The sequence below is a fragment of the Neomonachus schauinslandi genome, chromosome X (genome assembly GCF_002201575.2).
Source record: "Neomonachus schauinslandi chromosome X, ASM220157v2, whole genome shotgun sequence".
NCBI classification, from domain to species: Eukaryota; Metazoa; Chordata; class Mammalia; order Carnivora; family Phocidae; genus Neomonachus; species Neomonachus schauinslandi.
Genome location: NC_058419.1, coordinates 124,915,838 through 124,942,986, shown reverse-complemented (window position 1 = coordinate 124,942,986; position 27,149 = coordinate 124,915,838). Strand labels below are relative to the sequence as shown.

The following is a 27,149-nucleotide window of genomic DNA, read 5'->3' as shown; positions in this document are numbered from 1 at the left end:
TGGTACCAGCAGGGTGACGTTTGGCTAATAAGTCCAGGTGGCTGTTGAGGAGAAGCAAGAGTTCTTCAAGACGGCCTTCTGGTTTTGTCCTGGACGACAGGTGGACCAAACCAGGGACAGGTGAGTCGAGGAAGTCTTATTAGGACGGACATTCTTGACTCTTCTTGCTTCTTGATTAGTTTGTTATCAGGGGCAGAGTTGGGATTTTGGAAGCCCCTTTGGCTGACTATTTTATAGAGCCCAATGGATCAGCTTAGGCATTGAGAGGTTGAATCCAAACCAGTGTTTGTTGGAATAAGCTTCTCTCCTTTCTCCCTCCTTCCTTCATGTATTAGCCAATAGCTCTTTCTCTGTGGTCTCTGGCATCTTGCTTTGGATAAGACAGATTGATGAAGGAGGTAGTTCATATTATGTCCCCAATATTATTTTAACTACATATATGAGTGATAGCTTGCAGGTGAAAGATGAGTGTTTTCTGTCACTGCAATGAATTTTGCGGTAATACCATGTGCTCATCATAGCCCCACCTCGTGATATATGGTGATTAACTATCCTAAAATCACTGTATAGTGGTGTTGATTCATGCTAATGCAAAACCAAAATAGTAGATACGTATATTCAAGTAATTACCTCTTTTCGGGTGACCCAAATTCATCCCACGTAGACGTTCTGAATATAAGCCCTTAGGTTCAGCACCTCCTCAAGCCTATACTGTCATCCAGACATGTTTTAGGGTAGATTTAGGGACTGGGCCAGTTGACTTAAGAGGCAGAAAGAAGCAGGTGGACCCAGGACTTGGCACAGTGCGAGCTCCTTAAAAACAAACTAAGAGTGGCAGAGACATTGATGGTGGAAGGTTTGTGTCTTGACAGATTTTGGAAAACCAGTTTTAAATATCAGAAGTGGAAATATAGCTTTGTGATCTCGTGAGGATTTAACAATGGGGACTATTGTCATTAACATGAAAATAATGCCTTTTTTTTGTTTTTTTCAGCACATTTTATCTCTGGCCAAGGAAAATAGGAAGGCACTTGGCGCTGTGTGATGAAGCTCAGGTGAGGGAAGTAGTCAGCACTTTTGCAAATGTGTTGAATGTAATGGACAATCTGGGGACACCTGTGAATTCAGCTTTACAGATAACAGGCATTCTAGGTCATGTTGTCTAGCTATGGTTGATTGTAGACGTCTACACTGATATTCTGGATTCAGTAAGTCTACGATAAAATAGGAGATGTCTTTGCAACTGATACAAATGTAAATTGCAGATTTCCAACATAGTCGTATTATTTTAAGATGCTGTAGGTAATTTACTAGCGTTGCATGGTGACAGGTGGTAGCTACATTTGCAGTGTGAGCACAGCATAACATAGAGATTTGTCCAATCACTGTGCTGTGCACTGGGAACTGATGTAACACTGTGTGCTCACCACACTTCAGTGACAGAAATAAAAATCAATGAAATATTGTAAAAATAGGACACGAGAAAAGCAATTCAACCCATGTTGGGTAGATGAAAACACGCATGTAATTATCATGATTTGGCAATGGGAAAATTCCTGGCCATATAGGTCCCGCCTTTGAGAAGTTCACAGTCTTGGGGGGATATGTTAGGGTAAAAGCAAAGTGTTGCTGCTCATGTAGCCAGCATTGTTTTTGAGCATTTACAAAGGGTTCTGAGAGCAGATGAGGGTCAGCATCCATTTCTCTCCTCCCTCCCAGAGGAAATACTTGAGGTGGGTTTTGAAATATAGATAAAGACAAGATGGAGATTGAACCAACTGTTCAAGTGTCTAATATTCATTACCTGATAATTGAGTAGGGATCTGATGGGAAGGGAATTATATATTTCTTTGAGACAATGGGACTTGGGTTGGGACTGAGCAGCATCATGAAGGGGACTAGACTGGTCTTCAGATTCCAGGCTGCTCCTTCTCCAGAATTCAGTTCTTCACCCTTCTCCTTTACGCTGGGGTTGCTTTTTCTTTGTTTTTTTGCTGTTTGTTGCTGTTGTTGTTTGTTGCTCCAACCAAATGTCCCTTTGGCAAAGCTCTACACCTGCCCATGTTTGAATTCTGTCTGGTGTGAAAGAAAGTCAGCAGGCTCCTTCTTCCCAGGATGTGACCTCAGGAGTCTTATCGCCTTTGGCCTAAGAAATGTTTTGTTTCTGAATAAACGATTTCAGACTTCACCTCCTGGAAAAGCATGCAGTGTATGTGAGTGGGAAACCCAGGATTGGCTCCCTTTCAGCATCAGGGGCTCCATTCGACTACAGTAGCCAATGCTTGGGAAGAGAAATTCGAGAGGCTCGGCTGTTCCTCAGGGAGATGTGCCTGGTCTCCAGTGAGCCCTGTTGCTTTCATGTAAAGGGGACATTGCAATGGGACATAGCTCCCAAAATCATCATATAAAATCCATGCTTGCTTTTCAGGAGCCTCTTCATCGCTCTGTCTTGGATATGTGTACTCTTAAACCCATGCCAGTCCCAAGAGGAGCATGATGATAAGCCTAATATAGTCCTGATGATGGTTGATGACCTTGGGATTGGGGACCTGGGCTGCTTTGGCAATGACACAATGAGGTATGGCTTCAAGCTGAGTCATGTTATTTCATCTGTTGTCTGGGCTTGGGAGGTTGATAAAGTTTTATGACTACATCACATGGAAAACCAGATTCATGGGTTGCAACTTGGCCTTAAAAGAAGCAAATAATGTTAAAATCAGGCCTATTTGGATTTGAATCTTGGGTCTGTACTTATTGGTTGTGAAATCTCGAGCAAGTTACTTTTTTTTTTTTTTAAGATTTTATTTATTTATTCATGAGAGACAGAGAGAGAGAGAGAGGCAGAGGGAGAAGCAGGCTCCCAAGGAGCAGGGAGCCTGATGTGGGACTCGACCCCAGGACGCTGGGATCATGACCTGAGCCGAAGGCAGACGCTTAACCATCTGAGCCACCCAGGCGCCCTCGAGCAAGTTACTTAACCTCTGTGTCCCTTGCTTATCTTTCTTGTTGGTTGTGCACATAGGTGGGTAGTATACAGGTGTGAGTTCATATGTGCAGAGCATTTAGAGTAGATACCTGGTGCATAGTGGGCCCTCTGTAATATGCAATATTATGAAGAGTGATGAGTTTTTAAAAGATTTATTTATTTTAGAGAGGGAGAGAGAGTGGGGGGAGGGACAGAGAGAGAGAGAATCTCAAGCAGACCCCCACTGCGCACGGAGTCCAACTCAGGGCTTGATCCCATGACCTTGAGCTCATGACCTGACCCAAAACCAAGAGTCCTCCGCTCAACCGACTGAGCCACCCAGGTGCCCCTAATGAGTGATGATTTTTGTGCATACTTCTACTTGGTGGAACTGGTCGTCTTATGCTTCCTAACTTTGGAAGACTTTTAAGGTGATATCCTTCTACTTTAAGTACAGGCACTCCGAAAGAAGAAAAAACATATGTGAATCAGAGTCAGGGCTCTGTAGTAGGCGACAAAAGCCATTGACAAAAGCTGTTGATATCATGCCAACACCACGGCTTAGGAGAGCATCTCAGCAAGACGTGTGAATCCTATACTTTAATAATTCCATCTTGTTCTATCATCTGTCTCATGAAGAAAACTAGTTCTCACTACATTTTACTGGCATCCAGCCAAGTGACTCTTCTGTAGAAGTCTGTCTGATGGTCTCCTATCTCCAGTTATCTTTACAGGAAATGACAAGGCAGGGGCTGCAACCTTCGTCTAGAGCAGGAACATCTGTCTACAGAACATGTGCATCAAACTCGTCCTTGTGTCTATAAGTAGCTAGGCATAACTAAGGTCTGTAAGTCATTAGCCTTAATTTAACAGTCCACAGACACGTAAGTTTTTAAATATGTATTTTAGAAGGCAGTGCCATATACTCAGTAGACACCATACTGCAGAAGTAAATTATATCAACCCTGCAATAGACTGCCAGTGCCTAAAACCTCAGCTGTATTTTTTCCATGATGTGGGGAGAAAAAGGAAATAGGGCGCTGTGTGCAGTTTCTTTTTCTCCTGTTCTGAGCTCGGGGAATCATCATAAACAGAGGTGTTGGTTTTTGCCTCTGTCTGTGTCTCCCCTCCTCCTTTCTGCAATTCTGTTTCTGTTTCTCTTTCCAGGACGCCTAACATCGACCGCCTAGCCAGGGAAGGAGTGCAGCTGAATCACCACATCTCTGCAGCCTCCATGTGCACCCCAAGCCGGGCTGCCTTCCTCACAGGAAGATACCCCATCCGATCAGGTGTGTAGATGGACCAGCCTCTGTTACCCTCTGCGGACACATTAGGATTCGAGGAAATGAAAATGTAGCTAGTCCATTTCGAAAAATTTGCCCCAAAAAAGTGCAAACACACACACACACACACACGCACACGCACGCACACGGCTATGTCTATTCACCCCATGCTGACTGTATCCTGAGTGTCCTGTGATCAGGCTAGGTGGGACTTTCCATCCTAGGGCAAGAATGAGAAGCTGTCTTGGAAGGAAGTAATTAAAAAAATGCATCTGCATTAATTGGGGGTGTCATGAGGAGGACCTGCCAGAATGTCTCAAACGTTTATCACACATTTTAACCATTGTATAGATGTAATACGTCTTGTTTATTCATCCCTCAGTTGATCAACCATTGGATTGCTTCTGGCTTTAGGCTCTTATGAATAGTTCTGCTGTGTACCTGCCCATACACGTCTTTGACTCAACACATATTTTCAGGTCTTTTGGATACATACCAAGGGGTGGGATGGATGGGCCATATGGTTATATTTTCAAGGGTGATCAGACCGGCTATGGTTTATGGGCACAGATTCTGTAGTTTAAGAGGAAGCAGAGCATACAATTCATAGGTCAGTGTTTATGTCCAATTCTTCGTCAAGCTTGAGAAGCCCCTTGTCCAGCTCCTTGAGGGTGTCACGTAACCTTTTGCATCCCGTGAGGTTGATGATATCTTGCTTAGCTGGTGCTAAGGTGAATCAGGTCTGGTAAACATTAAATTCTTTATTCTTTGTTTTCTTATGGTAAACTTATAGGTGATTTGACTCCTTTTTTTTTTCTGCACTGCTCACTGTATGTAAAACTAGCTTCCCTAACATTTAGAAGGAGATGGTTTCATGTAGAGGGCATGGTTACCAAATCTAACTTGGAAGACTTTTCTCTTGCCTCCTTGTATCTGGGATTTAAACAGTGGGAGCTCCCTCTCTGAAAGTCTCCATCCGAATTGCCTCTCTTGCTTTTATCTAGAATTTTTCTTTCTTTTCACCCACTTTGTCCTGTCTTATTCAATTTCCTCTGCACTCCCAGATTTTGCTTCAAGGTTGGGCCGCCATTTTGGAGGGAAGCCAGGATAGGTCAGTTTAGGGAGTTCTTCAGGCCGGATTGCTCCAACATTTTCAATACACCCAGAAACCTTCAATCACTAGCAGTAGGACTGGGAAAAGTCCTTCTGTTTTTGCTCCTCTTCAGGGGAACACCTGATGGCTATTCTGAGGTTCTTCGGTTACTGGATCCTTCAGAAACTGGTTTGTTTTCTTCTGCTTCTTTTCTGTAAAAAGTAGGTTTTGGGCTTGTGGTTGACGTGTCCCCATCTACCTGTCACCTAGATTTGTCATTAGTGATGTCCATGGGGATGAGCAGTTTTCTTTTCTTATTGCTCTATTTTTGGGAAGGAATGGAGATGTTCAAAACTATGTGTCCACTCTTCCTGGATGCCCCAATGTCAATGTTTTTGACAGACATTTGGCTTATCCATCTTTTGTACAAATACAGCTAAAACCTATTGTCAGAAAAAAGAATCCATTATCGAAACAGTAGGGTTTGAAGTTTTCATGAGATTTCATTTTTTGGCTCCTTTTCCAATACGGTGATTCCCCCACCAAGGGTAGCCTGTGTTAGATGTTCAATCATCAGTGTCTATTGAAATGACACCCCGTGTCATCATAAACATGCTGGAAGTTATGTGTAGACCGCTATATGAATGGTGTGTTTGTGCATGTCTGGTAGTGTTGTGTGTATGCATGGAAGCTTGTAAAGGGGTCTGTAGTGGGGACCAGTGTGAATTCTGTCTGGGGAACACAATTTTCCTCCCCCGCAGGATGATTATCTGTTCCTCACTTGTTACATTTGCACCTTCCAGCTCCTGAACCCACCATAACTCACTTCCTCTTCAGCTGATGGACATCTACTCATCTACTGTGTGTGTTCTATTATTTTTTGGTTTTGTTTTTCCATCCCACTTAGGAATGGTTTCTAGTCTAGTGGACCGTGTCATCATCACACTTGGCGCCCCTGCTGGACTCCCTCATAATGAGACGACGTTTGCAGACTTACTGAAAAAGCAAGGGTATAGCACAGCAATGATAGGTAAGATGGCCAAAAGCATGACTTATTCACTATAAAGAGACAATACGTGTTGTTCTATTCTTTTTTTTAAGATTTATTTATTTATTTGAGAGAGCACAAGTGGGAGGGGCAGAGGGAAAGGGAGAGGGAATCTGAAGCAGACTCTGGGTTGAGCATGGAGCCCGACGCGGGGCTTGATCTCACAACCCTGAGATCACAACCTGAGCAGAAACCAAGAGTCTGATGCTTAACTGACTGAGCCATCCAGGCGCCCCTGTATTCTCTACTTGACGTGGTTTTCTTGGAAATCCTTTATTTCAAAATAAGTGTGCATCTTGGCTATGGCAGAGAAGACCCTCCCTAGGATGTAGGCTCTACATCTGCCATTTTATTGCCTACCTCTGACCTTTCTCTTTACTTTTCAACATTAATCTGCTTAATATATTATATGGTCTTTCTCAATAAATGTATCCCCCATGTCCTCCAGAACTCTCTTTCATTGTTGTGTTTTGCTCACCTGGGACACTCTATCATAATGACCGTCCCCATCCAACACACACTCACACACACATACACACATACACACACACACACACACCCTCCTTCCTAAATGGCACCTGTTTATCCTTTTCAGACATAATTCAGGTGCAACAGAAGGCCCCTTCCCACCTGACCCCCAGACCTTGCCAGATGGTCACCCCATGTGTTTCTGTATCACCCTGTGTTCTTCATCTTTGCATAGACCCCACCATACTATGATGGTCTTACTACATTTTATTCTCTGCTGACTCTGAAATCCTTCATCTCATTCACCATGTATGATTTAAGAAATGTGACGAGCCCTCTCAAGAACACACAAATAGCTTTATGCATCATTAACTTCTTATGGAGTGTCAACTTTTGTCTCTACCATATATCCATCACCCAAATAGAAAAAAAATATATTAAAAAAAAATGCCTTTTGAAAAAGGTCTACACCCTGTATCTGTCACCTAGATCAAGATAAGGAGCATTTCAGTTGCCTCAGAAAGTTTCCATTGGCCCCTTCCAGTCTGTGCCCCTGGTTTAGCTCCTCCTTTCACCACTCCCACAGCTTAAGAGAGTCAATGCAGAGGAGAAAACTGTGCTGCTCCCTTTGGCAATGATTAAGTCCGCATTTAGTCTCCCAATTGCATTGCGTTGGGATGGTAATGATCATGATCCCTAGTTAATTGCACTGCGCATTGACGGAATCATTGGTAACTTACAGGCAGAAGGGATGTCTGAGAATAAACCATCTCCCTAATTTCAAAGATAAGGAAATTGGTTCTTTCCAAGGCTGAGAGACACATGAGATGTTTTAATGCAAATGTTGCACAATAAAATCAGATTTGTCCAAATATTCAAGCATCTGTGTGCTTGAATATTTTCTCAATATAAGTTCTCTTGCCCACCTCATTATTTCATTAAAATGGAACCATGGATGTTGTACAGATGTCTTTTTTCTCACTACCAAAGATGATAGATGTCAACCAATGATGACCCATTGGAAGCTAAACTTACTGTCCCCATTTCAGAGCCTGGGTTTCAATTGGCATGAAAATAACATGCCATTTTATTTTACTACTTTTGGGGGGGGCTAAATACATATGCTGTTTTATTAATTATTTTAAAATATGGCAGACTAGTACCCTCTCATTACTTTTGTTATTTTTTGTTTTTGTTTTTTATTTTTTTTCAAGCCATTGATACGTTTATTAACTCACATAAAATAAATCTGAGGTAGGGTCATTCCAGAGTTGGTTAATTCTGGGGTTCAACAATTATTTCAAGGACCTCAGTTTCTTCCACTTTTTCCATTTTTTTATTATTAACATATAATGTAATATTTGCTTCAGGGGTACAGGTCTGTGATTCATCAGTCTTACACAATACTCAGCACTCACCACAACACATACCCTTCCCAATGTCCATCACCCAGCCACCCCATCCCTCCCATAACACGCCATTTTAAATCAATTTTTGTAGCCCATTTGACATTGATAAGAGAAGACAATCTTAGTGGAGGTGCAGGACAGAAAAACCTGGACCATAGCCTTGCTTCTCATCTGTTTACCTCCTCAGGTGCTCAGAGATATGAGTACATGCATCCTTCACGTGGTTCTAACTCCACGCAGGGAACCATTCATGTTTTAGTAGATACACACGATCATACTCTCTTAGAGTCCACATGCCAACAGGATGGCCATGGGTCTTTTTGTTACAGTTCAAGATGTGGCAAGTTTTATCAAATAAAGTCCAGTGAACTTTAGTAGGAGACCTGGGATTTCCATCCAGTGAACGATCCAACCATCCATCATCCATGCTTGACCCATCCTCCATCATTCATCCATATCTATCATCTATCTATCTATCTATCTATCTATCTATCTATCTATCTATCTATCATCTATCTACCATCTATCTAGCTATCATCTATCATCTATCTATCTATCATCTATCCATACTCCCTGTTGTCCATTCACCTTATATCATATACATCTCATTATCTAATATCAATTATCTACCTACCTACTCACCTATCTATCCACCACGTATAATCTACCCTGTCTCTGTCATGTATTTATCTTTGTTGCTATGATTTTTTTCTTTCTGTGAATGAGAAACTGCCCAGTTTACATCCTTACTACAAACTTACAACTGTATTTTCCTCCCTTGATTTTTCATCCTATCTGGTCACTCACAACCAGATCCTAACACAAATTTCTGTGAACTATAGGAGAGCAAAAGATGAATTGGGTGCTGAACTCAGATTTTTAGGCAAAAGAAAACTATTTGCTGCTCCATTTTTGTGCACAAGTCATTCGTTTTGAAGGAAGAGTACTCACGTGGTCTTCATGGTGTGCGAACATACTATGCTTTATTTGTCTGTTTGTAATTTCAGGCAAATGGCATCAAGGCTTAAACTGCCAGTCCCGACATGACCAGTGCCATCATCCATATCATTATGGGTTTGATTACTTCTATGGCATGCCATTCACTCTGATTGACCCCTGCTGGCCAGATCCCTCTCGTGACACAGAATTAGCCATCGAGAACAAAATCTGGCTTTGTGTGCAGCTGGTCACCATTGCTGCACTCACTCTCACCTTGGCGAAACTGAGTGGTTTGATCTGTCTTCCCTGGTCCCTCATCCTCTCTATGATTCTTTTTATTTTTCTGCTGGGCTACTTTTGGTTCTCCAGTTACACATCTCCTCTGTACTGGGATTGCCTCCTAATGCGAGAGCACGACATCACCGAACAGCCCATGAAGGCAGAACGAGCTGGCTCCATCATGGTGAAGGAGGCAATTTCATTTATGGAAAGGTAAAGGTAATTTACAACAACAAAAAAAAAAATCCATGTATCTTAATGGATTTAAGACAGAGTATTTTAAAGACAGGAGTCTTTTAAAAACATGACTCAATGAGCATTTTTTTTTTTAAGTAAAAGGTGATGATTTGAACAATATTGAATTAAGAAATGGAATATTACGAGCTAGGGCTAGACAATACAATACCGTATGTTTTGGAGGCAAGCTGGACTCTTTGTGCAGTACCTAAGGAGGGCCATCTCGTTTGAGTTCTTGTTATTAAAAATCACAGTTTCTCCATTGGTCTTGAAATTCATATTTGGTCAGACCAAGCAGGTAGACTCAAACTAGACTCAAAATTACAAATCTGGCTTGTTAATTTATAATGCATGCATAGGCATTTATATGCATACTATCTGCCTATTAACGCACAATGGGAAATGTATTTGCCAGGAAACTAGATAGTAGAATAAGTTGACCACTGCACTGTTTTCCTACTAGGAAAGAAACTTCTCTGAGGATTAAAATCAGAGGGCTTATCATTGAGCACGAGATATGTAAAGGATATTATTCGGCTGAGATCAGTGGTGATAATTATAAAGCCCAATGCATCCAAAACATAATTGCTGGAAACTTTCCAAAGGAGTCACATTTATGGGCCTCCAGTTGTTGCATTTTTTTTTTAAAGACTGTGAACACATTTTGTACTCACCATTTCAACATTGCCCAAGGCTTTACCTTTACCAATCACCATCCTGCGGTCTGGACTTCAAAGACAAGTTCACAGTTAGTAATGACAACAGATGTACAGGCCCATGATAAGAAATAAGCTAATGGGCATAAATCCAGGTGCTATCAGTCCAAACTGTAGAGACTTTCCAAGATATCAGGGAGGCCGTACTTGAGAACATATCTTAACTGAATCTTCAAAGGTGAGCAAGAACAAGTTGGAGAACAGGTACCAGGCATTACTGCATGAAGCTCAAGCACAAGGAAGATAGGTCCTCAGCTAACGAGGACAGCAGATAATGCAAATGCCACTCTGAAAAATTTCTGGGAATGGGAAAAAACGAATTTTTTATAAAAGTTGTACCATGGTGAGCTGGGTTAAATGGCATCCCTCCAAAATTCACGTCCACCTGGAAGCTCAGAAAGTGATCTTATTTGGGAATAGGGTCTTCAGAGGTGAAATTTGTGAGGATGAGATCATCCTGGTGGTAGGGATCTGTAAGCTGGTGTGTTTGACTGGCAAGTAGAGTTGTCTGGTGGTGTAAAGGATCTTGGGCAACCTGTAGCTAGCTTTGTCTTTACCTTATAGCCAAGGTGGGCACAATACAAATTTAGACTCTGAGAGAGATTAAACCGCCTTTGCATTGTAGATGCAACGGAATGGGTGGTTTCTTTTAGGGCAAACTCATTTCCTGGAAACTTCCATATGTACAAAGGTGCAGATTCTTTGCAAAGGGACACATTAAAATGTGTCTGAAGACACCTGCACATGTTGTTGCTTGCTGTTTACATTAGTACATCAAGAACAAATGCTGGGGTGTGAAAATGTGCTTCCATCACCAAAACCTCAGAATGTCTATATGATCCACAGTGGCACCATGTGGAAAGTGAACAGGGACTCCGAAGATTTGGAAGCTACTCCATTGATTAGTGATGTGGCCACGAGCAAGTGGCTTAGGTTCGTGGATGCTAGAAATTGCTTTTATCTGGATTCTTGGTGTGTGAGTTTCCTGTGGCTGCTAGAACAGATTTCTGCAAGTGGGAGTGGCTTAAAGCAACACAAGTTTATTATTTTACAGTGCTGGAGGCCAGGAATCTGAATCTCATCTTACGGGGCTAAAAGCGAGGCATTGGAAGGACTAGCTCATTCTGGAGGTTCTAGGGAAGAGTCTGTTTCTCGTCCCAGGTTGGAGGGGCTGCAGGGTTTCCTTGATATATAGCTGTCTGGCTGCATCTCTGCTTCTATTACCTCCTATCCACACTATTTTTTTGTCTGATTTTGACTGTATTGGGGTCCTTCTTACAAGGATCCTTGTGATGGCATTGGGTCCACAACCAGATAATCCAGGATTATCTCCCCATCTCAAGATCCTGAACCTCATCCCATCTGCAAATTTCCTTTTGCAACGTAAAGCAACATCCATATAATCTCAATCCTCAGTACCACGTGCAAACCATCCTTTTCTTTTAAGGACACCGGTTCTTGGGTTCTGGCCCCACCCTACCCCAGGATGACCTCCTCTCCACTAATTACATCTCCAAAGACCCCATTCTTAAATGAGATCACATTCTGATCCCCCAGGTAGGCACCAGTTTTGAAGGGATGCCATTAAACCCAGCTCACCATGACCCAACTTTTTTTTCATATGTCATCAGAGAAGAAATTTCCCTAAGAGTGGCATTTGTGTTGTGTGCTGCCCTAGTTAGCTGATGACCTACCTTCTCCGTGGGTTGTCAGGGCTCGAAATGGGTCATCCTCATTTCCTGTGTCCTCAGAGGACACAGGAAGGTATGCAGACAGCTCACCCAGATTGTTCAGTCCATGCTTGCTTGGGAGTTGTGAAAGAGTTGGTGTTTCTAAGAAATCACTCCTGAGCCACCATCCCTTGGTGTGATTCTGGCCTGAGACTTTATCAGCCACAAGAAAAGTGTGCCAAGCAATGCTGAATGGGCTTGTGAGCTGCGTTGTGCCAGGCGGGGCCACTCAGGAATCGAGCCATGCCACACATGTCCTGGGGAGCAGTCCAGATGGTGGAGGATGCTGGCATCCACTCCAGCCAGGATGTTCTCTCCAAGGGCTACCTCATGCTTGCATCCCCTCTCCTGGAGCACATAGATAATGAGTGGACACTGGGTCTGTGTGACAAAAAATGCTGTGGTTCCCCTTCGCAGACTTTGCAGACTCATAAACGGAGCGATTGATGTCTCCCCAGGCACCGCAAAGGACCTTTCCTCCTTGTTTTCTCCTTTCTGCATGTACACGTGCCGCTCCCCACGACGACTGAGTTCATCGGGACCAGCAAGCATGGTTTATATGGGGACAATGTGCAGGAGATGGACTCCATGGTGGGTAAGTGGCAGGACCTATGGAGACCAGAAATCTGTGCTTTGATAGTTCAGGACACCCAGACACGTCCCTCCCTGCCCCGGGCAGCCTCAACGAAGTAGCAGGTGGAAGCCTGCGACAAAGTCGGCACAAAACCACCCTCAATGCTTGCCCTGTCCCTGTGAGTCCCCGAGTTTCCATGATACGTATATTAGCAAAACAGACTCAAGTTTTCTGAGAAGGAAGACAGAAAAGCACATGATGCTGGCCTTGTGTGTTGGCAGGACAGAAGCTTTGGGTTACAACATTCTCCAAACGTAGGATGTTGGCATGGAATGGATTTTAGTAAGCAGAGAGGGGCTTTAGAAATCAAGCCTGACCAGGGCACCTGGCTGGTTAAATGAGTTGCACACCTGACTCTTGGTTTCGGCTCAGGTCATGATCTCGAGATCCTGGGATCAAGCCCTGCCTTGGGCTGTGTGCTTAATGCAAAATCTGCTTCTCCCTCTCCCTCTGCTCTTCCCCCTGTGCACTCTCTCTCTTTCATAAATAAATAAAATCTTTATTAAAAAAAGAATTCAATCCTGACCAAAGGGAAGCCAATAAAATATTGTGAATTCGCAGTCTTAAAGATATAGAACGCATTTCAGGATATTTTTTTTTTATTTTTTAAAGACTTTATTTATTGAGAAAGGGAGAGAGAGAAGAAGAGCAGTGGGAAGAAGAAGCAGACTCCCCGCTGAGCTGAGAGCCCAATGCCAGGCTTGGCCCTAGGACCTCGAGATCATGACCTGAGCCGAAGGCAGATGCTTAACTGACTGAGCCACCTAGGCACCTCTAAAAATTATTTTAAATATAAATACTATTTAATGAAACATAGGCACATATGTCTATACTTAAGAAGGCATATGTGTGTGTGGTATGTGTAGTGGATGTGATCACTAAAAACAGGCAAACACAGAATAAAACCGAATTCTATTTGCTTTAAAATTTTAAATCAAAGCAAGGTTCTCAAAATATCTAAGCTAATAAAACAGACGATGTGGCATTAAGGCACCAAATAAGGTGCTCTGGGTGTGGTTTGATCTCCATGGGATTTTTTCCATGGTGTTCAGTAATGACACAGCTATCCATGGGTGTGCTGAATATTTGCGGGAAAGCCATATTTTGAAAGAGTGTCTCTGAGGTTCACAGACCTTTGGTACCTATGGGCTGTGAATGTGTTGTCTATCCAGTTGGAACTGAGCTTTCAGGAAAATGGTCATCTGTTTCAATGTGTAATTTCAGAAATACTAAAACGTTTATTTTTCTCCAAAATATCCACCTTGGATGCTAAAACAAAACTCCAAGTCTTGGGAATTGCTGCTCTCCTTGTTAGAAAGTTTTGTTAGAAAGTTTTATTGATTCCTGATACGGATATCATACTGATGCATTTGTTAACGTGCCCTTTTAACCCTTAAACAGTGGGATCTATTGATTGAATGAACCCTTTGATGCATGGGGCATGCACTGTTCCAAGTGTGTTCTGGAGGGATCCCCATAAACATTCTAGGAGATGGGGACCATACTCAGCATTGTTATCCCTCTTGGCAGATGAGGGAACAAGGGCACAAGATACTGGGGGCTTGCTCAAGGTTACAGGACAGGTCTGGGGGAGCCAGGATCAGAACCTACTCACTCTTATTTGCTAGCTCAGCAGCTGCTGGTGTAGGGCCACGCATTATGGACAGAGATGAGGAAACATGGCTACATTCTTCTGAAGCATCCCATAACTCCTCAGACTCCCACAGGCTGTCATTTCACAGGTGATGGGAAAGCTTCAGAAACTCCCTCCCACACCCTCCACCTGGCTTCCTGCTTCCTCAAACCCAGCTAGGGTCTTCCAATTCAAATGACATCCCCAACAGGACCCAGGGCAAATCCTCTGGTGCCTAATTAGTCATGTATCCGAAACGAGTCTCTGAGAATTCAGTAGCTCAGAGCAGGTTCCTCCAGAACGGGAGGAGAGGGTGAGTGTCCAACATGAGGCAGAAGGGTGAACCATGGGAGCAAGAGGAGAGGCTTGGCTGGACCTGTTTGCAGAGAAGATATGCTGGCTGGGATTGCATTCTGGGCTGGGTATGTAAGTGCAGCAGGTGTGCTCGGCAGCAGGTGCGCTCGGCAGCTCCCCTGGGCAGGGCCAAACTGTCTGAGAAAGTTACGTGCACACGGAAATACCAAGACACATGTACGAAATGCATACTTAAAATGTAAGTAGATATGATAAATATGACACCCCTATTTCCAGCATCACCGAAATCTCTAGGGTTTCCAACATAGATAGTTATATTCTTTACAGGTGTCAAGTAACTTTGAGGGAGATTTAAAAAATAATTAGGTAGTTGCCATGGAAATGATTAGCACCTGTCTAGCATCAACTGAAGCATGTGTGTGTGTATATTTATAGTATACAGTATCCATAATATATAATATTTGTATATATATTTGTATTATGCAGTATCTACAATATATAATATTTGTATATATATTTGTATTATACAGCATCTATAAGATAATATATAGTTGCATATATTTTTGTATTATACAGTATCTATGGTATATAATATTATAATATAATAAACACAATGTATAATACATAACAAATATATAATATTATATATAACTCATAATCAATGTAGAATATATAACATAATAATACATAACAATATAATTCATAATATAAATTTATGTAATATATTATGTATAATAGAAATTCAATGACTGTATAAATATATAATGTCTATAATTATTTATATAATCTATTTCAGTTGATGCTAGAAATCTACATATTATATTTATAATATAAATTTATCCTTACATAAGGAGTTAAACATTTCCATGGCCGCTACATAATTATTTTTTTAAATCTCTTGAAATACTAAGAATAGAAACATCCCAAACTAACTTGATAACTGTAATGGATAGGATTATCTATGTTGGAAACTGTAGAGAGTGTAATAAAACAAATATTTGTATGCATACTGCATGTTATAATTACAATTATGTTATATCATGTATAATATATAATATAGTTACATTATTAGTATATACTATTAATATATTATCAGTGTACAACTATTAGTATATTTTCATCTATTATTTTATATATAGATTATATACAATATTATAATTAAATATCCATATTACATATTATAGACATATAATAATAGTTTGATTGCACTCTCTAGGGTTCTCAGTATAGACAATTATGTCCATTAATGGTATCAACTTTGGGTCTTATTCTAAGTACATGTGTATTTAGGTTTTCTGTTAATTTCATTAATCAGGTAATCTTAAAAATATGAGTTATAATAATAATGACAGGCAAAGTCTTCTTTTATAGCCGATATTAATAAAATAGCTTCAACGTTTTACCCTTAAGCATAATTTGGCCAATGCTTTTAATTGGCTCTGTTCTCAATGTTTTGAGAGATTTTTAAAAAATTATTAACTGGGGGGGGCCTGGGTGGCTCAGTGGGTTAAGTGTCTGACTCCTGGTTTCAGCTCAGGTCATGATCTCAGGGGCTGAGCCTTGCATCAGGCTCTGCACTCAGCGTGGAGTCTGCTTGAGATTCTCTCTCTCTCCCTCTGCCCCTTTCCCTACTCTAGCACGTGTGTGCTCTCTCATAAATAAATTTTAAAAATCTTTTAAAAAATTATTAATTGATAACCATGAAAATACTTACACGCTTGCCAGCATCACTGTAAATATATACTTCACATATGTAATATAATATAAAATATAATGATATAACATATACATGTATTATTAGTAATGGTATATCATGTTCTATATAATGTAATGTGTACATATATCATTAGCATATGATATTATTAATAGCATGCTATATTAGTATATACTATAGCAATAATATAAATAATAATATAGGCATTGAGAAAATACATGTTATTGACATAATTAGGTAGTATACTCCTAGTACAGAATTAGTGTAATATTATAATTAGTTTATTATGCTTATATATATATATATATACCCTAATATATATGCACAAACATGTATGTCCTACAACGTTTCTCTGTTAGAAATATGCACCAAAAGTAATACTTTTTCTTTATGTTAAAAATAACCCATTTCAAGATATGGTAGGTGATAGAGTATTATTCATAGCAGCTCCAATATCAACAATCAATATATAGAAATACATTTAAAAAGTAAGTGATCGCATTGAACACAACTGAGTCCTTAGAGAAGACCTCAGTAAATAGAAATATACCAGATTCTGGATGGGAATGGTGACTCTTAAAATATTAGTGATTCCAAAATTAATATCGAAGCTTAATGTGTTCTAATGAAAGTATCCATTACTCTTACTTGGGGAGCCCGCCTTACCAAGATGATGATGAAGTACACAGAGGGGAACAAAGTGATAAGAAACAAAGCTGCCCAAGGACATCTGATGGGAGGCCAGTTAAGAGAAAGGATCAAGACCCACTTGCGTTGTTGCAAAGAAAGAGTTAACAAAAATAGAATTTAAGGGATGCCTGGGTGGCTCAATCGCTTAGGCATCTGCCTTCAGCTCAGATCATGATCCCAGGGTCCTGGGATCGAGCCTTGTGTTGGGCTCCCTGCTCAGAGGGGAGCCTGCTTCTCCTTCTCTGTCTACCACTACCCCTGTTGGTGCCCTTTCTCTCGCTGTCAAATAAATAAATAAAATCTAAAAAAAAAAAAAAAAATAGAACTTAAAACACTAAACTACATGCAGAAGGTTTGACTTCCAGATCAGGAGAGCAGAAATAGGTGGCCCTGGAGACGGTCCAATGAGGAGGAGAATGTAGCGTGGAGGAAATTAACTCAGGGTGGCAGGGTTGGAATATCTTGGGCAAAGTAGGTGTTGGGGGTTGCACTGTGTCCCCCAAAAGAAAGGTCCACGTCCTAATTCCTGGAATCTGTGAATGCTACAGTATTTGGAAATAGGGCCTTTGCAGATGGGATCAGGTTACGGTGAGGTCATTAGGGTGGGTCCTAATGCCATGGGACAGGTGTGCTTGCAAGAAGACAAGAAGCACGAACACAGACATACCACAGAGGACCCGTCTGCCATGTGAAGGCCCAGATGCATACATGGAGGAGGAGACCACGTGAGCACAGAGCTGCTAGAACACATTGAAGTCACAACAGAGGCAGAGACCTTGAGACTTCCCGAAATACCAAAAGTGTGCATCATGAACAGCTCACCTGATGCTCCTTGCAAACAGAGGAACTTTTAGCAATGATGTAACATGGTTTCATTCATTAATAAAGGAGTCTGTATAAATCGAGAACAGAAACAGTGAAACCCCCAAAAGAAAAATCAGCAAAAGCTCAATATAACTTATAAGTTAAAAGTATAAATGTTGGTGTCCACATAATAAGATAATAAAAAATAAATGATTATTAGGCAATAGCAGTGTAACAATGAATACTAGTAAAATCATAAAGAATGAATCCATTTTCACTCCCAATTTAATATAATCATCTGTCCAACATGAGGCACTGATGAGGAATTCAGAAAACGTGGCTGTTCTTGAGCTCACACACCACCCACTGGAAGCAGGTGCATCATGGATGAGAAAGAGTTTTGTAGTGAAATGCACCACAAGTCGGACTGGTGTTATAGCCCAAAGCTCATGATGACATTCATAATATGTGTCCCTTTTTTTTACTATTTCAGGCAAGATTCTCAATGCCATCGATGATTTTGGTCTGAGGAACCACACGCTTGTCTACTTTACATCAGACCACGGGGGGCATTTGGAGGCACGGGTGGGCCATTCCCAGCTCGGTGGGTGGAATGGAATATACAAAGGTGAGGAGTGGGAATCGGGAGTGGGGTATGGTTGTGAATAAATTCTCCCATGTTCATGATAATGGGCATCCATGAATTGAACAGATGAACCCGTGAAAAAGTGAACAAGTGCATTTTATTTGACTCTGGGTAGAATAAAGTGGAGCGAGTAACCAACAATACATTATGGGGGAGGCTAGCCCTTCTGCTGAGGATGCATCTGCTGAGGGTGCCTCCATGGCCACCCTGTGAGATGATAAAACATCAACATAACCACATGCCTTTGAATCGACTCACTGATTCCATGTACAAGGCTGTTGATAGAAGATTCAGTGTGGTAGGCAGAGTACAGAGGACGAAACCCAGAGGCTCCTTGATGATTAAGGAAGCTTGGGTGCCCTCTTGTGAGGATATGGCTTAGCACACAAAGTAGCAAGCCTGTGTCTGGTTTTTTAATTAAATGCACAGATACCAGCCCCATGTCTGGGCATGGCAGTTAGTGCATGAAAACATACTCCGTTAGCCACCACATTGGCCTGGTCCGTAGTATGCACCTTGATGTGGTAAGAAAATTATCTGGAAAATGTTCAGCGCATGCTATCCTATCTATTGGAAGACACGTCAAGGTTTTTTCCAGAGGAAAATATAATATTCATGCTTTGCCACTGAATGCAAAACAACCCAGCCTAGATTTGCATGAATAATGATAATATAGATTCAGTAGGAAATAATGATTGTTGCATGAATGGGATAGTCTCTGCCTCAGTCTGGCCGTAGGGCATGGTTGTCTGCTTTTTTAGGGCTTCTGCAAGTAAAGTGCATACTTAGGAAAACAAATAAATCCCATAAGGGAAAGTGTTCTTGTTGAACTCTATTTTTACCTAGGGAGACATCTTTTTAAACATCTCCATTTCTCCACGTGCTGTGATTGAAACTCTACTTTAAGTAATTTAATGAACTAATAAAACTCCATTAAGACCATAGAATGGCCATTCCACCTGGTTCGCTCAAGGGAACCCTAGTTTATAACTCTTGTCTTGGGGTCATTGTTGCCTCCTGGGTCCATGCTCTATAATACCCTGGTTTGGGGTAATAAATTAGCACATACCTATACTATTCTATTCAGTTTGTTTTCAGGGTGCTGGATTCAGCAGGGAACAAAACCAAAGAATCAGTGCCTTTGTGGAACTTACATTTTAGTGGAGGGAGGCACACCAGGAAGAAAGAGAATATGTAAATTCTATGATATGTTAGAGGATAGCAAAGGTCTCCAAAAAAAGGAAAGAAGAGCAGAAAAACTTCTGGGGTTGCGGGGGGGACTGTCGTTTTAAAGGAAGTTTGCCACCGAGCAAGTACCTTTGAGCAAACGTATGAAGGCGGCTGGGGACATAGCAGGTGTATTTGTTGGGTAACAGTGTTGTAGGCAGACAAAATAGCCTATAGAAAAGTCGCATACAGAATACGATTAGTAGTCAGTTAAAAACCTATCAGCAGCCCAGGGAAAAGTAAATCCACGGACACGTACGGCAGGACTCCGTACGGGGTGGGCTCTGAGCACATGGTCTGCATTGATACTCATTTACATTTCTACGCAGTCTTGCTACCGCGAGCATTTTAACTGGCACTCTGTTACCTCACCTTATAGGTGGGAAAGGCATGGCCGGCTGGGAAGGTGGAATCCGCGTTCCGGGACTTATCCGCTGGCCGGGAAGATTGCCAGCTGGGAAAGTGATTGAGGAACCTACAAGTTTAATGGACGTGTTCCCCACGCTAGCGGCCGTGTCGGGAGGCATGGTCCCTCAGGACAGGTGATGTCACACCCTGTGTTCACATCATCTTTGTTCTCAGAGCATTCGGGACAAAAGCAACAAAGTCTATCTTAACGGGTTGGATGTTGTCCCCAGTACCCAGGGAAGTTTAGCTTCATCTCTGGCTAAGTCTATTGAGCGTTATTGGTGTAGCAGACAACGGTCTTAAATGACTACGGCACATTCCACACACTGGATGGCCTTCACTGGGGAGGAAAATGGACAGAGGGAGATTGGAGATGAAGTTGTGGTGGGCAAAACGCTCTTGCAAGTAAGAGAAGAAACGATTTGCTGCACTCTATTGTGCAAGATCCAGAAGGCAGACGTCAAGGTAGGTCATTCCATGGGTGCTTAGAACTCTGTTGTGACTATTTTGAATTTGAGCAAGAGGAGAGCCTTCCTATCACATGGCGCCACTCCCTGGGAGCCAATGACCAAGGCAGGCTTGCAGGTGACCTCTTCATAAGTTTATTCTAGCGGCTCCAACCCACTGCCACGTGTCCCTTGTAAGTCCAAAGACCGATTCTAATGTGTCCTTCTTCAGGCAAGGGACCTCATCTCTTTCCGAAGCAAAATAGAATGCATCCCGAAGCAAATCAGAAACAGCAACAAAGAAAGACCTCCTCATTGTTTTTTCTTCTTACCTTCTTTTCAGCAAATCATAGGATTTATTGAGAATTCGTATAAAATAACAACAGAATGCAAGTCACCTCTACTAAGAAGTGTGTTTATCAATTTCAGCTAAATGACCTATTTAAAAAATAGTAATATGAGTGCAAATGTAGTTTTTTTTTTTTTAACTGAGCCAATCATAGTCATAAAAATAACTTTCCACTCTATCAGTGGGGTTCACTGACTTTGGGACATTGCTATACTTTATATATTGGACTCACAAAAGGTTTTGCAGAATTATAATCTCAAGAAATAATGTCCTCTGAGCTCTGATTAGGATTTTCCTTCATAGAATTGATCTGGTTTTAATTTTTTTCAGAATTAGCTCTAAAAATGTCCTATCTTTATTCCCCATATTTTTTTTATTCGTCAATGGACAACTGAGGTGAAGGACTCCATGCGATTCTAAAAGCAAACTTGGTTCTTATGATTAAAGTTGCATTGGACATTTGCATAGAGGTCTTTGTGTAGACATCAGTGCTTTATTTCTTTGCAGTAAATGCCCAAGAGTGGCAAATCTGGGTCATTTTATCAATAATGTGCTGATATATTGTTGATATATTTTTATGAGAAACTTGTCGGATTGACTTTCAAAATGACTGCCCCATCTGGCATTCCTGCCAGTGACGTGTAAGATTTCCAGTTGCTCCACATCTTTGGTCACACTTGGTATGGTCACTCTTTTCCATCCTAACCATTATAATAACTGTGTAGTCAAATCTCATGGTGGTGTTAGTCTCTGTTTCCCTCATGATGAATGATGTTGAACACCTCTCCGTGTACTGGCCATCCATGTCCCTTCTTTGTGAATTGTCTATTCAGATCATCTGTCCATATGTTTCCCATACATTGGGAATTTTATTTTCTTATTGTTGAATTGTAAGAGTTCTTTATATATTGTGAACACAGTTCCTTATCAGGTCTGTGTTTTGTCAATCGTATCTTCCGTTCTGTGGCTCGCCTTCATTCTCTTACATTATTATCTGAAAAGCAGACATTTTCAGTTTTGATAAGGGTCAATTTATTCTTTTTTTCTTTTATAGATTGTGATTTTTGTAATCTTTTTTAAAAGTATTTTTCTATTCAAGGGTCACACAGATTTTCCTCTATGATTTCTTTAGTTTCAGGTTTTACATTTAGGCTTATGGTCCATATTGAGTTAATTTTTTATATAGTGTGAGGTATGGGTTGAGATTTATTTTTCTTGCATTTAGATATTCAGTTGTTCTAGTGCCATTTAAGGAAAGACTGTCCTTCCTCGACTGGATTACCGTGGACATTTGTTGAAAATCAATTGCTTGATATGTGCATTAGTCTCTTTCTTAGACTCTCTTGTTTCACTGATTCCTATGCGCACCCTTATGACCATACTACACTGGCTTGATTACCCTTGCTAAATTTTGGTAAATTTTGGAAATATTTAGTTGAATCCTCAAACTACTTTCTTCTTTTTCAAAATTATTTAAGCTATTCCAGATTGTTCTCCCATGTCAGTTTTAGAATACATTTCTCACTTTGTACAAAAGAGCCGTCTGGGATTTTGGCTGAGATTACATTAAATCTATAGATCGCCTTGTTGAAAATCAAGATCTTAACAATGTTGAGTGTTCCAATCTATGAACATTGTTTCTCTCTCCTTTCAGTTCTCTTATCAGATGTTTTGTGGCTTCAGCACACAAAATTTTAGTATTAGAAAAAGGTATCCCTCGATATTTCATGTTTTGTGATGCTGTAGTAAATGGTATTTTAGAAAATGTAACTCCCGGTTGTTCGTTGCTAAGATACAGAAATAAAATTCTATACTGGTGACCTTACCAAACTTAATTAGTTCCATAGATTTTTAAGGGATTATAAACACAGGCAATCATTGTATCTGAGAATAAAGACAATGTTATTTCTTTTACTATCATATTTAGGATGATGTGACACCTATTATTGTATTTTTTATTACAAGGTAGGTTTTATTTTTTTCTAACGTGAGGGAGAAGATCTGTTTTCTAATATAAGTTAAAAAGCATCAGATTTTTAGAGGTTCGTTTTTTAAAAAGATTTTATTTATTTATTTATAGAGAGCACACAAAAGAGCGGGAGGGACAGAGGGAGAGAGACAATCTCAAGCAGACTCCATGCTGAGCCCAGAACCTGATGCAGGGCTTGATCTCACAACCCTGAGATCATGACCTGAGCTGAAATCAAGAGTCAGACACTCAACTGACTGAGCCACCCAGGCGCCCCTAAGAGGTTCTACAAGATCACGTTTCAGGGTAGCAAGGCAATTGCAGATGAAATTTTGATTTGTGAAGTCATCAGGAACACTGAGCTTTTGAGAGCTTCTGTGGCCAGAGACCCAAGTGCTCTTTAGATGGACACGCATTGACGCATTCCCCTGTCTTGTCATTTCACTGCAAAAGCTTAGAGTTTTATTTTTTTGGTTTTTTTTTTTTTTCCTGTCTTTCCCATGAGAATGTAATGTCCCTGACAGTGTGCATGGATTTCCGGAACAGTCAGCACACTGTGCTCTGGGCCCAGGAAATGTCATGGAGTGTACGGAGCATCCCTCCAACAGCTCGCTGGCCCACCTCCCTTGCCTGATGTCCTTTGTGTGTGTCTGCAGGGTGATTGATGGCCGGAACCTCATGCCCTTGCTTCAGGGTGAAGTGCAGCGCTCGGAGCATGAGTTCCTGTTCCATTACTGTGGCGTGTTTCTCCACGCTGTGCGCTGGCACCCCAAGAACAGTGAGTACCTGTGGATGCCAAGGTCACGGTCGCTCAAGTCCATGCTCAGCACTTTGTTCCTTTCTCCCTCCCCCTCGCCCCCAGACCAGTCCGTTTATTCTGGGGTGACCACTGAAAACACCTTCTTGGAAAACGTTCCAAGAACCACTCTCTTTAGAAAGGCAGGGGGATGTCTTGAAGAAATATGCATTTTGAGAAGCAGAACGAACGGATGCTTCCAAACGTCAAGTTGTACTACAGGATTCTGATTTCTTAGTATTGTTCTAAAGATTGAATGATATATAGCATTAACTTGTGGGCAAAGAGAAAGACCAGGACAAATGCTTGAGAAGGTAGAAGAGCACAAGCTCTTCTGAACTTCTTCTGAGCACAAGGTCAGTTGGCACAGGGATTGGATGTCTCTGACGTGTCTTTTCTGGTCCAGGTGAGGCAGTGTGGAAGGTTCATTATATGACACCCATATTCCAGCCACCGGGAGCTCAAGCCTGCTTTGAGACTACCTATTGCCGATGTTCGGGCAACCTGGTCACCTACCATGACCCTCCTCTGCTCTTCGACATCACCAAGGACCCCTCTGAGTCCACACCTCTGACGCGGGACACGGAGCCCTTGTTTGATGTAGTGATCCAAACGGTGGCCAACGCTGTGAGGGAACACGAGGAAAGCATCCTTCCTGTCCAGCAACAGTTGTCGGAATTGAATTATGACAACCTGTGGCTGAAGCCTTGCTGTGGTGTGTTCCCGTTCTGTCTGTGTGACACGGAGGGGAGCACCTCAGCTGTGGGGGCGTAAGGAGGAGTAGCAATTGAGATCGGGCAGCCAACATCAGCTGATGTTGGCACCTGCAAAATTTCAAGGAAGGAATTGGAGAGCCAATGGATTTGTCTACCGCTCCAGATTACTACATGCCCATTGGTTGTGACGGTGTCTGTTAACTTCTTTTCTGCTCTTGGTGATAAGTATGTATCTAAACATGTCTTTTGGTGTTAGAAAACAAGCATTCAGATCCTTTGGCTCCATCGGCTCTGCTGCTCTCCAAAGCAAACTCTCCATGTAAGGCCCTGTGTACATCCAACTAGTTGCTTGGGAAAGGGAAAATGCCAACCATTAAAGCATCATAATTGAAATTATGATTGAATTCACATTGAATAATTGAAAATAATTGCGATCTGGATAATTGAATAGTTGACAAATAATAATGGATGAAATTGTAGTGCATTGAAAAGAAATAGTCTAAAGTAGCCATTAATCCGACCAAAAGGATTTATTTTCATCCACAGAAACTGAATTGAGAGTAGGACATCAAAAACTTGGGTGGGATCCCTGTGTGGGTTTTCCCCTGAAGATGGGCCAGAACTTTGATGGAGTCTCTTCTTTCCTTCTTCCTGCACCACCATAATGTACATATGACTCCTTGCCTGAGTTTGCTAGGGCTGCCTTCACAGATCTCCACAAGCATGGTGGCTCCAAACACAGAGATTCGTTCTCTCTCAGTGCTGGAAGCCAGAAATCCAAAATCAAAGCATGGGCAGGACCGTGCTTCCTCTGAAACTCTGGGTAGAATCCTTCATTGCTTGGATCTGTCCCAACTTCCGGTGGTGGTCAGCAATGCTTGGTGTCCCTTGGCTTGTGTATACACCAGTCCTGTCCTTGTCTCCAACTTCTTGGGACCTTCTTCCCTTTCTATGAGCCCACCCCCAAATTTCCCTCTCTTTAAAAGGACACCTGTCATTGTATTAGTAGGACGTCATCCTAACAACTGCAAAGATCCTATTTCCAAATAAGGAAACATTCACAGGTAATAAGTTTTAGGACATCAACATATGCTTTCTGGGGAGCCCATTCAATCCACGACACTCCTACATAACCAATAAACTATCTGTAATTGTTCTGTAACTTGCTCAGCAGAACACGGCTTGTGTTGTTGGACTTGTATCCGACCCCTGACCATCCTATCGAGTGCCCATGCATAACTCTTGAACACAAATAACCGTATTTATATTGGATATTGAACAAGGATTTTGTTTTTCTCCTAAGTGATCTCAGGTAGCCATCTTGGACCTTATTCATCCATAAGAGGATTATTTACAAAAAGGCTGATTCATGTCTCCACCACTCATTTTCCTACGGTTTCCAACACATCCTTATTTTATGATCCATCTTATGAGACGTTTCATTTTGAATTTAGTATGTCACAGAAGACAATCTGAGAATTTTAGCCTGAGAAAGATCTTCCGAGACTTTCTCACCAAAGCCCCTTATTTTATGGGTGAAGGAGATAGAGTGTGCTGTGATGAAGGGGATTGACCAAGGCCACATAGGAGCACGAGCAGGATGACCTGCTCGAGACTGCAGGTTGGTGACCCCTGGATTCAGGAGTCCTCTTACATCCCAGCTGTGTCCCTTCCATGTTCCCAAGTCACACGTTGCCCTGAAGGCTGTAGGAAAAAGCAAGCCATGTCCAGCTGAGGACACACTTTCCATTGTGCACCATGGAGAGCAAGTGCGCTTCTCACCAGTCAGGTGTCTTTGGGCCACTTCGTGCTTTAGTGGTTCCATTGGCAAAATGCCAGTAACAACTGGACCTCCATCACAGTACTTTTGTGAAGATTCGTGGAGATAATTTCTATAAAAGACTTAGCATATGGTCCCATACAGAGCACTAGATAAGTATTTGCTTTTCCATGACCTGTTTTGAAGATACCTTTAAATTTTTGAGTTAAAGTATGAGGTCTGTCTGGGGCGCCTGGGTGGCTCAGTCGGTTAAGCATCCGCCTTACAGTATTGTGTAAACATAACTTCAAAATGCACCAAGAAAACAAAACAAACAAAACACAAAAAAATCCATTTGACTCGCTTTATTCCAACACCAGCTTTATTGAGGTGGTCTGGAACCAAACCAGCAATATCTCCGAGGGACACCTGTAAAGTTTAAGGACATACACCATATTGGGGTATTAGAAACATATCAATAACTTCATGGTCTTTGGCTTGCAATATTATAACCCTCACATTTTATGTCTAAATAAGGGTTGAAGGGTTAACACTACCTTTTGTTAAATAGGACAAATCATTCCAAAAGTTGCTTTAAAAATATTTTTTCTGTCAAATATGGTCAAATGAGAAGATTTGAATATTTGAATATTTCTGAGTCTTGAGGCACCTGGGTGGCTCAGTTGGTTAAACATCTGCCTTCAGCTCAGGTCATGATCTCAGGGTCCTGGGATCGAGCCCCGCGTTGAGCTCTCTGCTCAGCAGGGAGTCTGCTTCTCCCTCTCCCTCTGCCCCTTTCCCTGCTCACGTGCACTCTCTCTCTCAAATAAATAAATAAAATCTTTAAAATGTAAAGTATGTCATAAATCAAAATGG

At 41.5% G+C, this 27,149-nt stretch overlaps 1 protein-coding gene across 1 annotated transcript; it reads left to right on the top strand.

Moving 5' to 3' along the window:
• On the top strand, positions 1 to 25,328 carry ARSF (arylsulfatase F). Its single transcript, XM_021697713.1, has 11 exons — positions 1 to 120; positions 995 to 1,055; positions 2,429 to 2,578; positions 4,133 to 4,254; positions 6,249 to 6,371; positions 9,274 to 9,697; positions 12,626 to 12,762; positions 18,451 to 18,585; positions 20,210 to 20,372; positions 23,659 to 23,780; positions 24,205 to 25,328. Exons 2-11 carry the CDS (start codon positions 1,045 to 1,047, stop codon positions 24,570 to 24,572), a joined length of 1,755 nt encoding a protein of 584 aa, XP_021553388.1. The 5' UTR covers positions 1 to 120; positions 995 to 1,044; the 3' UTR covers positions 24,573 to 25,328.
• The last annotated feature ends 1,821 nt before the right edge of the window (positions 25,329 to 27,149 follow it).